The 12,871-nt window shown below is 40.1% G+C and overlaps 1 protein-coding gene across 6 annotated transcripts in view; it reads right to left on the bottom strand.

The window, feature by feature from the left end:
* The window catches only part of atp8a2 (ATPase phospholipid transporting 8A2), a 50,063-nt gene that overhangs the window by 19,198 nt on the left and 17,994 nt on the right, over positions 1-12,871 (bottom strand). For 5 of the 6 annotated variants that reach the window (XM_026291948.1, XM_026291954.1, XM_026291949.1 and 2 more), the window contains exons 8-23: positions 12,585-12,654; positions 12,100-12,227; positions 11,713-11,824; positions 11,175-11,343; positions 10,928-11,055; positions 10,754-10,831; positions 10,524-10,612; positions 10,239-10,283; positions 9,951-10,026; positions 9,649-9,837; positions 9,516-9,565; positions 9,358-9,427; positions 9,165-9,249; positions 8,353-8,492; positions 7,192-7,330; positions 6,467-6,531 (exon numbers count right to left, since the gene is read on the bottom strand). In XM_026291948.1, coding sequence (XP_026147733.1) covers positions 6,467-6,531; positions 7,192-7,330; positions 8,353-8,492; positions 9,165-9,249; positions 9,358-9,427; positions 9,516-9,565; positions 9,649-9,837; positions 9,951-10,026; positions 10,239-10,283; positions 10,524-10,612; positions 10,754-10,831; positions 10,928-11,055; positions 11,175-11,343; positions 11,713-11,824; positions 12,100-12,227; positions 12,585-12,654 — 1,633 coding nt within the window. The remainder of the gene's footprint in view (positions 1-6,466; positions 6,532-7,191; positions 7,331-8,352; positions 8,493-9,164; positions 9,250-9,357; positions 9,428-9,515; positions 9,566-9,648; positions 9,838-9,950; positions 10,027-10,238; positions 10,284-10,523; positions 10,613-10,753; positions 10,832-10,927; positions 11,056-11,174; positions 11,344-11,712; positions 11,825-12,099; positions 12,228-12,584; positions 12,655-12,871) is intronic. The other variant, XM_026291950.1, reaches the window with a different exon arrangement.

Below are 12,871 nucleotides of genomic sequence, written 5' to 3'. Positions count from 1 at the left end.
CTCACAATATAGAGCCATACACACATATCAATTCTGTATTTTCACTGTCTGAAGTTCTGATTTCTATGGAAGAGCTTCAACATCTTCTTGTTTTGCCTTGTGTTGTCCAGCTGTACCTCTGTTTGCTTAACAGAAATTCTCTTGATTATCAATGAAAAATAAAAACAAACAGCTTGGAAATTTAAATTAAAATGACGAATTCCCAGAATAGCTCTAGCACTAATGCAAAGGTTTACTAAGAGCTCTTTACATTCATTAAGGAGATCACCAGCTAAACACTAAACATATGGGACATGAATGTTTTAGCCAGCAACTGTTGTCTGGTACTGTCACAAACAGCTAAGAAACTGTACACGGGCAGAAACTGTTAGTTGTACATGTGGAATTCAGCGTACACACATGATAAACACAGAATGACCCAAATATAAATTCCCCATAACCAGAATTGTTTGTGGAAACATGAAAACACAATTAAACACATAGCAATTTGCTACAGAAGACCAAACTTCAGACACAAAAGTCAACAAACACTTAAAAATTTGGCACCATCAAGAATCTGCAGTCTTTTCTGATGGGTTATTAGCAGCCATCAGAGCTGAGAGAGTCACGTGACCAGCAGAGAGATGACCCCTTTTTCTATTGATCGGCATGTGTAAGAGACACCACACGGACACGCGCAGTCACGCACAGATATACATGAGCACCGCAGCCTCTCTGTTACTTTTCAAATAGCAACGCACACGTGTTCCTTCCACACATATGTATCCCTCCTCTTCCCAAAAATTCCCTCTCTTGTTTTCTCAGCCTGAGGCTGTGTGTTTTTCTTTGTGTGCCGGAATTCCTGTTTGCATTCACCTTTTTCCCCAAACAGGGGAAAGAAAAACAAAAACATAATGAAAGGATTAAAGGAGATTACAGGTTGTCAAGAGTTCTGAAACTCAAAGCATCTGTGTGTGTGCAGAGTGCATGTGTTTTTATAGAGGAGTAAAACATGTTTGCATGTATGAGTGTGTCTGTTTGCATGTAAGTGTATGGGCTTATGTGTGTGTGTGAACATGCGTGCATGTAAAGATGGGAATTTGACATCCTCATTACACATTTGTCCTCACCTCTCACACAGGAATGGACACAAAAAAGCTTCAGCAGCATATTGTGACACATATTTGGAGGCTGTTGATGCTGAAGCCTTAATGCATGGGAGACAGCTGCCTCCATATATTTAATATAGAGACATATCATGACGGCTAACTTGTTAGCTGTGTCTGCTATTCACAGTTTTCATGTGATAAACACAGAAAGAGGGTCATATACATTAATCAACCTCCAACTGAATGCAAACAGTTCACTGGCCTCAGCACTGACATATTAACACATCGCTATAAGTTGTTACTGCAGGTCCAGTCAAGGCACCGTTGGCGGCTTTGTTAACTTGGGATAATAACCAGTCAGCAGGAAACTATGGAGGATTAAAAAGGTAACTAATATAAAAACACTAGTTAGCTCTTAAAGCTAACAGGCAGCCACTTACTAAACACAGCAAGTCTAGACCTAACCATATCCTCCTGACAAAGGTACGATGCCTTAACATGAAAAGAAACAGCTCACAAGGGCCCACTCTGATCTGTTAACACTTACTCAAAGAGAACAAGCAGGAGACCAAAGAAATATGCATTACTGTGTAGTTTCCTCCTTTCTCACGCTAAATTACCTGCTATTTTTGGAGAATTACAGGGAAAGATTTCTTAATTCTTTGATTGCAATATGACAGATCTCATTAGCAGGCATTTTTATGTTCCAAACTAAATGTTTACTTTTCATGTGAATCTGAGCTTGAAGAGAACGGAAACACACACACATGGACTTTGTAAACCATATTCACAGGCCCTTTCTTTGTGGAATTTTATCAGGTTTATATTTGGATCACGAAATGAGCAGGGGCATGGAGGTAGTTTGAGATATCACAGGTCACCTTCTGGCATTGCATAGTAAAACACATTAGAACACATACACGTGCACCTGCACACTCATGCTCAAACACAAACACTACAAATTATATATACATAGATATCTGTGATGGCCTGGTGACCTGTCCAGGGTGTACCCCTGCCTTTCACCCAGAGAGAGCTGGGATAGGCTCCAGCAAATTCCCGTGACCCTAGTTAGGAATAAGCAAGTATAGATAATGGATGGATATATAGATATATCACTGCAGGGGACAAGAATTCAGGGTTTCCTTAAGCTAAATGTATACTATATATGTGTATAGAAGCCATATGTTGATCCATTCCAGGCTGCCCTCTCCATTTAAAAGGAGTTCAATATCTTGCGCCATTATGACAAACGTACCTAGGCAGACTATACAATATACAAAAAGCACTAAGTAAATAAATGGGGGAAATGTACAAAGAAAGGGAGAACAATGAAGGACATTGAGTTGGAGTTAAACTGAGGAAAATGCTGAGAGAGCAGCTGAGTAAAAAGAAGGTGGAGAAAGAAATGCTCATATCTGAACTGCAGGTTCTGTCACCAGTGAGATTTAATATAGCGTTTAATTATCACAACGTGCATCTGTGCAAACACCCACATACTCTGCTGCCTGAGCCAAAAACACACCACTGACCGAAAAAAAGGCACAGGCACATATGTGGACATCAACAGTGGGAGGCCTGGTGTACAAAAAGCCATTATGAACTGAAAATACCAGAACAACAGTGCATGCAAGTTGAGGCACTACAAAACGTGACTGTGTGTGTGTGTGTGTGTGTGTGTGGTTGTGTGCATAAAGATGATTAATGAGCAGAAGAGAGATGTTTGTTTAAGTACTGTACTGCGGGCAGCATGACGAGGAGAGGGGGATTGTGGGAAAGTTAGATGTACATTCAGAACTATCAAGCTGATCAGTGTGATCATGTGCCACTGCATTTCCTAGACAGAAATAAGAAATCAGAACCTTTATGCTCATTTGCTCTCATGTCTTTCAGTATTAACTAAATGGAGGCAGACAGGGCAAAGATTTGTGTCAGTCTGTGTGTGGCATGTGATCTGAAGGTGACAGATGGCGTTTGTCACAGCTTCAGTGGTCACAAACCGTTTACCCAGGAGGCATCGCTCACATGGTTTGTTTTGATGAGGAGAAGCACCAAAAGGAGATCACATTACCACTCACTCATCGCTCTCAGATGCCTCAGCCAAATCTCCTCCTTCTTCTCCCCTTTCTTTCTTAATCCAGATTGTCTCTCTCATACATGAATTATAATAAACACTCCACATGCTTTATTCACAAACACACTTCTGCACTTCTACTAAAGTAAACACATATTTTGTTGCTTGCTTTTGTTCACCCTCTAACACGCAGACATGTTTCCCTGTCACACACCAAAAAGCCCATGTAGTCACTTCCTGTGCATACAGGGTGCTGACAGATGTGGAGCTAGTAGTGTGAAGCAGACATGCAGCTCTTTGGTTGGGAAGAAGGAGGACTGTATCTGCACCAAAAATGGCAACTGCACTAGCCTGATCTGCCACACAGATTTAAAACAAAAAAATGGGGCCAAAAGGTCAATCTCAAGGTGAGATTTTGATAAGCAGCTTCTGTTTTCACTCATGTGCAAGTTACACTTTCAAAAAGGCCCACATGTATAAAGCAGCTGAGCTGGTGTGAGTTATTTTAAGTGTAAGATATGTGCTGCACTGAAGACAGCGTCGCTTTCATCCACAGTGACCACCGGTCACAACCAGAGCTGTATGGTGTTGTCATTTTTTACAGTGGCACCACATGCATACATGAACACATGAGACAGAACACTTTTCTTCAATTTATACAGCCAGATGTGAATTTGGATTTGTACATGGAGTTAATATTAATAAAAAAGAACTGATATAAGATGATCTAAATATCTATCTGTAGAAAATAGTTAAAGGTCATTTTTGGGAAGCATGACACATGTCGCGTTGTTTATTGCTTCATTATATTTATGTGCACCAGAGCTACAAACCCAAGGCTGCAAAACATCTTGTAATGCACTTATGCTATATCCTCATCACATCAGAAATCCCTCCCATGGTTTATGTTCCATGTCAACAAGCGGCCTCTCTCAGAGCTTTTCCCTGTCATATTGAGGTGTATTTGTGCAATCACGCTTTGAGCACAGTATTTTATCATCAGCAATAATAACTGAGTGGTGCTTTATTCGTTCCAAAATGAGACATTACTTTTTGGTTTGCACTTCTCACAGGAAAGTCAGGATCAACTGCAGACCAGCATCCCCCTGGATCTGGTGAACAGTCAAAGAACGTGTTCAAGGACATATCAGCAGGATGGACAGTTGCCATTGCAGTGGACTCGAGTCAAACTTTCCATATGCACAATGTAATCCCTATTCAACCAAGTTGCTGCTAAGTGGAGTGTAATGAAAGGAACGTCTTTGTCAGCATTTGGAAAAGGAATGTCTGAAATTATGCACAGAATCATCTTAAGGATAACTCTAGTCATAGTGCACGTCCTTCCTTTCTAAGGTATCCAGGGGATTTTTTAAAAATATCTGATTATCAGAGAAGCTTTTATGAAACTCAGCCACTTTACTTTACTTTGCTACAATATTTTTGTTTATACCGTTAGTTGGGTTTATTTTTTTGAATTTGTAGTAAATGTCAAATACATTACAAATACAAATACATTAACACTAAAGAACATCACAAATATAAACAGACATCAACAAAATTATATGTCCAAATGAAAAAGTGACACAACCATCATATTACATGAATTTTTTAAAAGAGCTATACAGGACAGTAGGAAAGATAGCAGAGCACGGGCAGTCTGCCAGTCCTGATGGGAACAACTCATATTCCCTAGAAAGATGATCTGATATTTCCCTGAGACTCACCCACTTTCTCACCACTCAGACTCACAAAGTACTAGCATGTGCTTTACACGCAATTTTACTATAAGAGCACTCTTATTCTTATCAAAGGCCCAAAGCCTGAAAATATTTATGAAAAAATAAAGGTTTTCTTCCTGATGTGTAGGTGGAAACCATAATCAAAGTTTATGATAAAAAGAACTCTTGTCTTATGTTCCACTGGCCATAACCATCTGTTTAGTTTCTATAGAGGAAAGACAGGCATAACATTTCCTTTGGATGCAATTAAAGCTTATAGACAAGAAATATGTATAAGCAATAACAGCACTGCAAAAGTTTTACAGAAAAAAAACCTTGTTATCACCTGTCAGCACCAAACGACCTTCGACTCAGAGGGCAGACAGCCTTTGAACTGTTTACTGGAACAGTAAAGTATGTGGTCAAATATGGTAACATGGTATGGTAATACAGTCTGCTAACAAAATCATCCAAATCATATTAGGAATGATCCACTTATAGTGCTAACAGTATTAATTTCACCCTCTTGTACTAACTGTACAGTCAATTCTCAGGCTAAAGTACCCCTGACAACTCAATTTACTCAGAGTCTATGTGACCTGTCTGGATTTTGACCAGCAGTTTCCACAGTCTGGGAGAAAACACTTTGATGCACAGCCACTTTGTCTATTAAAAGTGTGCAATAAAAGGCGAAATGACTATTGGTGTTAATCATGGAAAAGTTTAAAGTCATGACCGACATTAAGATCCTTTTTGACAGGATTCAAATTGGATGCAATAGCTCAGAGGTCTCTAATAGAGATTGTGCTATAGACTAATAAAACCCTTTAAGTTTGCAGTCCAAGATCCCCACCATCTATGCAATGACTGTGAGAAAAGTATGAAAGTAAACCTAAATGCCTCTCCATAAGACTTTAACACACACTGGGCCCATAAACTGACACTAATACACATACACATAAACAAATACACGCAGTCATAATCTTCCCTTTCTCACGTATACACAACCTCTTTAAAAGTGAACATACTGTACTGTGTGTGTGTGTGTGTGTGTGTGTGTGAAAAAGAGAACACCAAGACACATGAGAGTAATCAAGTCATGTAGATAAAGTAGTCACACAGGAAACCTCAATGGAAAAAAACATATAAATGTGGTATAAACCTAATTTAGAGGTAAATAATGTCTCAGATCTTACTCTATAGAAATGGGAACAAAAATAGCCTGAACACAAACAGACTGCTGGCATTTAAATAACACAGTGTCAGTATATTGTGCAATGACTAAAAATCAGGTATTGAATGTGGACGTTTGTGAAAGAGAGGAAGAAGAAGTAAAGAGGGGAAGAAGTGACACTTCAGTGCTCTCTCTCTTTTCATGCCTTTCTCTAAAAGGGACATTAGAGACTTTAATTACCTGCACCTCTGAGCACACAATGAGCCCCTCCTATCAAGCTGCCTGTGGACCACACCCTGGTTCCCACTGTAAGACCCCTTAGCCCTTATGCAAGCAAAAACTCTAATACTGTAAAAGGTTTATACAGATGTGAACGAAGGACATCAGTAGGATAACAGGAGGGTCTACTCACGTCCAAAGAGTCCTCGTTGACGATAATGAGAGACATGCCGTGTGTCACCAGACGACAGGAGTAACCTGAGAAACAGAGAGTTGAGGGTAGAGAATGGGGGATGGGAAAGAGATTAGATTTACTCAAACCCAAAACACAGGTGAGAAACTAACGTAATACACATCTGGATTTACAAACTGCGGCTCCACACAAAAACACAAAACCACTAAGCGCCGATTAAACATAGCAAAATAACTGACTGACCTTTATTTTCAGTATCAGGGTGTTAGCGATTCAAAATGTAATTCCAATCATACAGAGGCGTGTGGAGTATTGTGTCAGAGAAAGTCCCAGCTTTTAAAGGAAGCACTACAGGTGTCTACTCAGAACAATTTGTTTCTGAGTCTGGCATTTTTTAATTTCTGCCTCCAACATGATCCATGTTTGCCAAGCGAAAGTAAATGCCTTAATGTCATTACAGTCCCCTCTACCACAGGAACACTGGCCACTTGCTCATTTCACTTAGAGATTGGAGACATGTCTGGCATTTCACAGCCCACACAATACCCACTATTCTTACAGCCATGATTTAATTAAGTCCACAATACACATAGTTTCCCGCACTGCTGCATGTCTGGCGGCAGGGAAAACAGACTTCCACACTATTTGCATAAACCACTGTATGTTTCCTGATCTCAAACTCACATTTTGTATCAAAAGTGTTTATGTTGATAGCTTCCCCTCACCTATGTTGATGGCAGTCTCCTGCTTGTCTCCAGTGAGGACCCAGATCTTGATGTCGGCCCTCATCAGAGTGGCGATGGTCTCTGGCACACCAGCCTGGAGACGGTCCTCTATGGCTGTGGCCCCTAACAACATTAAATTCTGTTGGGGAAACAAAAGAGCACAACAGAGAAAGACATTTTAGATGTAAAAATCAAAAAGAATAAAGTATTGTAGAAAAGAGAAAAGTAGATCACATGCTGTTATCACAACACTGTAAATGAGGGCTCTCTCAAGGCAGCATCACTCATGTCCAATTTGACTATGGCAGACACTACTCAGCAGCTCATTTTGGATGTCTGCGCCAACTGTGTGTCTTTGTGCCAAGAAGTAACCTATTAACCCCCTCCCACGCGTGCACACGCACAGACACACACACACACACACACAATTTAATTTGTTCAGCATTTAAATGCACGTGTACCCTCATTAAACAGGCTGAGATGCACACACACTCGCACTGACTCAGAAGTTAATACTACTGTGTTGTTGACTCCAGTTTTATGGGGCTTTTGGCAGGCTGGCGCAAGTAATTACCCCTGTGGTCTCCCAGCCTGAGCTCCCCTCCTCCTCCTCCTCCTGCTTCTCCCTTTTTCCTCTTCACTTACTATTCTCACCTTACTTCTCTACTCAAAATCCTGGGTTTTCCCACCTATTACATCAACTCCCCACTGAATATTCTCAGCTGAAATCTACATATCACTAAAATGCTAAATTTCAGACCAAACAATATCTTCCATACTGGTCAACCTTTTAGCAAAGACCAGTATGTCTCTCTGTTCTGATTATGACACACACAACTGAAGCACAGATTATCTTCTGAATGTGTACTGCAAGTTATTTGAGTAATGAACTGACACAATTTTAACACACAGATTACATGCGAGAAACCGTGGTACCGCTCTGCCACCTACTGGCAACCACAAAGTGTGTGTTTATATATGTGTTTGTGTGTGTGTGGTTTTTATCTGACACAAATGGAAAGTGAATTGAAAATAAAGATGTCCAGCCAGGAAAGTGTACCTGTCAATCGCATTGTTTTTGTTGACTCACTTTTTCAGACTGTTTAATTACATTTGAAAATACACATAATACATGTACAGAGAAAGAGAAGGTGTATTTACCTTTTCCAGTAGTTCATAACACTCCTCTAGTTTCTGAGCACGGTCTTTGAGCACCGTGCTGACCTGATTGTACTCCTTCAGCCACTCGTGGTAGGCACCTTCCTCCAGGTCCACATAGGCAAAACAGAGAGTCCTCAGGCCTGCGTGGATCACAGGAGGAAAAGACAATCAGTCAGTGGTATTACAGATGATCTGAACCCCAAAACAGAAACGGCAGCAAGTTAGATCACCTTAACACTTGGATATATATTTAAGTTAAATTCTCAGAGTATTGTATTGTCAAGTATTGAATGTATTCTGCACCAAACCTAATGCAATTACAAAATGGCATTCACCTGTTTAAGAGTTAATTCTGCATGAGTACACGTACTGGCTAAAGGCTGCACATGTAGCCCAATGCTCCTAAAGATGTATCGTATTGACTATTGTTCAGTCCAACCAAGGTTGCTTAGTTAGAATGATTATTCTGACAATATCAGCTACAAAATTTACAGAGTCCTTCAACGTGCAGGATTTAGGCCTGAGTTAACTAACGGACATTTTTGATAAAATTATATACCAACAACATTTTTTTCAGTTTTGCCACACATCCACCTTGACCTGAAATCATGGTCCTTGAACCGTCAAAACCATAAATATACTGAAGGAACTCGGGGCAAAAAGGCATACTTGACTAACATAAAAGCAAAATAAGCAGACGGAGAAATACAGAGAAATTCAACATCTAGTGAAACAAGAGAAGAGTTTTCAGCTAAAAAGAAACTCAATTATGGCTTTAGCTCCTTGACTCACTCTCTTTTTTTCCTCCTTACCTTCAGTAGCAAACTGTTCCAGATGAGCAACAGTTAATTCTTTGTACTGGGACGACTCAGTCAGCCGTTCAAAAATGACATTATCCTACAAAAACACAGAATAACTGACTGAGAACTGAAATGCGCTGTCTGATGAAAGATGGTTTAGAGGTATTTTCAGTGCTGAATGACACTGATAATGAGATAAACATACAGCTCCTTTGCAGTACAGCCTTAGCTTCCCTGTGGGGGTCCTGACCACCACAGACATGCGTTTGCGGTTGCTGGAAAGAAAGAAGTGGGCTTAGATTCAAAACACACTACAGTCTTAGGATTATTTAATGACTGCGTGGAACATTTGCAGAGGATTACCTGGAAAACTCCAGTACATTCAGTAGCTCATAGCTCATCTCTTTTCCTCTCTGAAACATGCAACAAATGTCAGTGCCTGAAATTTACAAAAAGCAGCTCCTACTCTAATGCAGTACATAGATAAAACACTCACAGCTTCAATAATGACTGAATGAGGTGTTCTTGCACTGAAGACAAATCCAAGTCCCTTGGCCCCTTTGACCAGTGCTCCTTCATCTGGTGAAGATGCCTGGTAGATGATCTGGTTTCCATCTCTCTCTGGGACCACAGTGTGGCAAACTGCCAGCATGGTTAGGAACTCACAGATCTGAGGGGATGTAGGCTGAAAACACAAAACAGAAACAGACATGGTCAACAGCAGACTAGTTCTTCTTTTAGGCAGATTGGGTTTTGCTTCAAATAAAGAAACCAGAGAAAAGATTCAAAGACACCCACGTGGTTCTTCTCAATGTTTTGGATGAGAGCTGGGTCATCAAACTCTGTAGAGTTATGGCTGCTGGACGGCAGATTGCTGTAGAACAGATTATTTACTGTTACCTTTTACTGAGGGAAATGTACTGCATGTAAAAACAATACTTTTGGCATTCAAACATCACTGGAGGCTAAAATACTGTAGATAGAGTTTTACATGTTATGCACGTTATGATCAAAGACTGCACACTACATTTTTTGCAGAGCGTGAACTGAAAGAGAGAATAGTTGAAATGGACAGACATCACTAACCTGAAGTCCTCCATTGAACGATCACATTCAAGATCAGGAAAGTGGCTGCAGTGATGAATGAGGATTTATTACGAAAGGAATAAATTCAGAATCAGCAAGTGGGTCGATTAGTTCATTTGTGCAAGCATGCAATCAACTGAATTAATAACAGCAAGTTAGTCTGAGACATAGGAATTAGTCTCATTAGATGAAAGGAGATTCATAGCAAAAGTGTCATTCTTAAAACAGCACGTGGCTCCTTTAACAGGTAAACCGAGAAGCAAGGAAAATAAAGAGATGACTAACCCGTAAGTTATTCCTGCAATGGTACACTTCTTGAAGTGCATGACGTTACACGTGAGCGTTCCTGTCTTGTCGGAAAAGAGATACTTCACCTGAAAGACCAGAGATAAGTAATGAAAGCAAACAGCATGTTTTAACAGGCCTGTATTAAGTCAAGCGTCTAAATGTAATGGCAATTTGTGTATTTCTATTATCTGTCTGACCACTGATTATGAGGAGAGGGAGAAAATGACCTGGCCCAGCTCCTCATTGAGATTGGATGTTCGAGCCATGGCGGGTGTATCTGTGTCTGAGTAGTACATCTCCACATCCTGTGGGGGAAAACAGAAGTAAAGGGATCAGGAATATTTGACCACTTCTGTTATTACAATTACCAACATACTTCACAAAACACAGATGGCTCGTACCCAGTTGATGAAAAGAGCCTGTGTGAACTTGACCACCTCTAGAGTGACCAGGAGGCTGATGGGGATCAGGTTGTTGTACAGGATGATGAACGTCAGTAGGTTATATGCAAAGTTAGTGGAGATGTCACCTGCACAAACACATAACATTCCTTCACTTACTGACCCCCTAAGCTGTCTATTAATCCTGCTTCTTCATTCGTGTAAGAAGATGTTTGTTACAGGTTGTGAAGTGTGTGCATATCCTCACCAGCCCGGGACAGGTACCAGCAGGCGTCGTCAGTGTGTTCTCTGTTCCAGATGGCAGCACCGACAGAACTGACCAGAGCCATCACCAGCAGGATACCAAACAGGACCAGGATCTGCATGTTGGTCACACGCTCCACATTGGAGCGCTTCAGAGGCGCCTTGGTGGAGTTCTGGGAGGTGACAAGTCAATGAATGGAACAATTGCGGCTCACGATAATGCTTTTTCAGTTTTCCTGAGTTACAATGGTGTGTCTGAGTGTGGAAAGTCCAGCTGCAAAACCTTCTAAACACTATTATCTTGGTATTTAAATGTAAAAGTAATATTAAGATGTTTTTAAATCATTTTTGGCAGAAACAATCTGCACTGGAACTGAAGATTAAAAGTAGTGCTTGAGTGCATCACAGTGAATTAAAAACTCTAAACTAGTGAATGGCGTTCACTGGGACGAAACATTCTGATTATTAAAGCCAACCAAATTTAAGTTTTCCTGACTTTTATTCTAGACATTACCTGAATTCAGCTAAGACACTGTGTTTACCTGCATCAGTTTGGAGTCATGTCCAGTGTAGACAACAATTCCAACGACCCACTGGGTGTTCCTGATCTGGGCACCGCGCAACAACACCTGGTCTGGACCCAGTGGTACAGGACTGAGGAGAAAAAGAAAGGCAATAAACTGATAACTAACTTAGGGTGTAAGCTGCTTTTGAGTAATTTAGCTAAATTAAGATTACAAAATTAAGACAAAATTAAAGTATATACTATTATTTAAGTCATGAGACTGGAAATATGTGTCTTGGAATTAAATCTAACCTATGTACTTTTTCCTGCTGTCACTACTTAACATAATATTATAATTTAGCATATGACACAACCACTATTGTCAGTCAGAAAACAGATAAGCAAAAAACTGTATGTGTCTCACTTCTGGTTTTCTAGCCGCAGTGTGCCAGTAAAGTCATACAAGTGTCTGTTTGGACCTTCGCACTCCAAACAACCAGACAGAGCCATCAAATCCTCCAGGGTCTGAACTCCAGCTGTGAGTGAGAGACCCTGAAAAAAACATCAGATCAAACAGTCACAGAAACAGGGGACAGAAAGAAACATGATCTGGTTCTGTGTGTGACTCACATTGATAAAACTATAAGGATTGTGAGGATGTAAATTTCATTTAAAGAAAGTCAATGCTAACATTTTACATCATTTGTTCACCTGAATCTCCACTAACCCCTAAATTACTGATCTCCTTTCTGCTGGTTTAACACGTGGGCAAACACTAAAAAAAAACTAATTTTATTTTATTTTATAATGTTTTATTCAACATATGCTTCTCGGCAGGGAAGAACGTCATCTCTAACTACGTGTAGAATCCGTGCACTGAGAAATCTGACAGACTGACACATATTGTACCTGTCTGATCTTTAGGTTGGTTTCTCCGTCCAGGTTAGAAGTCTCAGTGTAACACATGGCCTGTGGCTCGCTGTGGAGAGGAGGCAGTTGCATCAAAATATAACTGCTCTTAAAGTGTCTAATGCTTCAGCTGACAGTGAATATTAAATAATAGTTTAATGATTTAAACATTTTTTGTTTACAGCTTATAAAATATGAGTATTCATTTATTTTACATTATTTTAGGCTATTTTAATTTCATTACTATAAATTTTCATTATCACTTTTACATGGGACACTAAAGAGCA

This window comes from Mastacembelus armatus, chromosome 20 (assembly GCF_900324485.2).
Source record: "Mastacembelus armatus chromosome 20, fMasArm1.2, whole genome shotgun sequence".
NCBI classification, from domain to species: domain Eukaryota; kingdom Metazoa; phylum Chordata; class Actinopteri; order Synbranchiformes; family Mastacembelidae; genus Mastacembelus; species Mastacembelus armatus.
The sequence above is the reverse complement of the archived record's forward strand: the minus strand, read 5'-3'. Positions and strand labels throughout refer to the sequence as shown.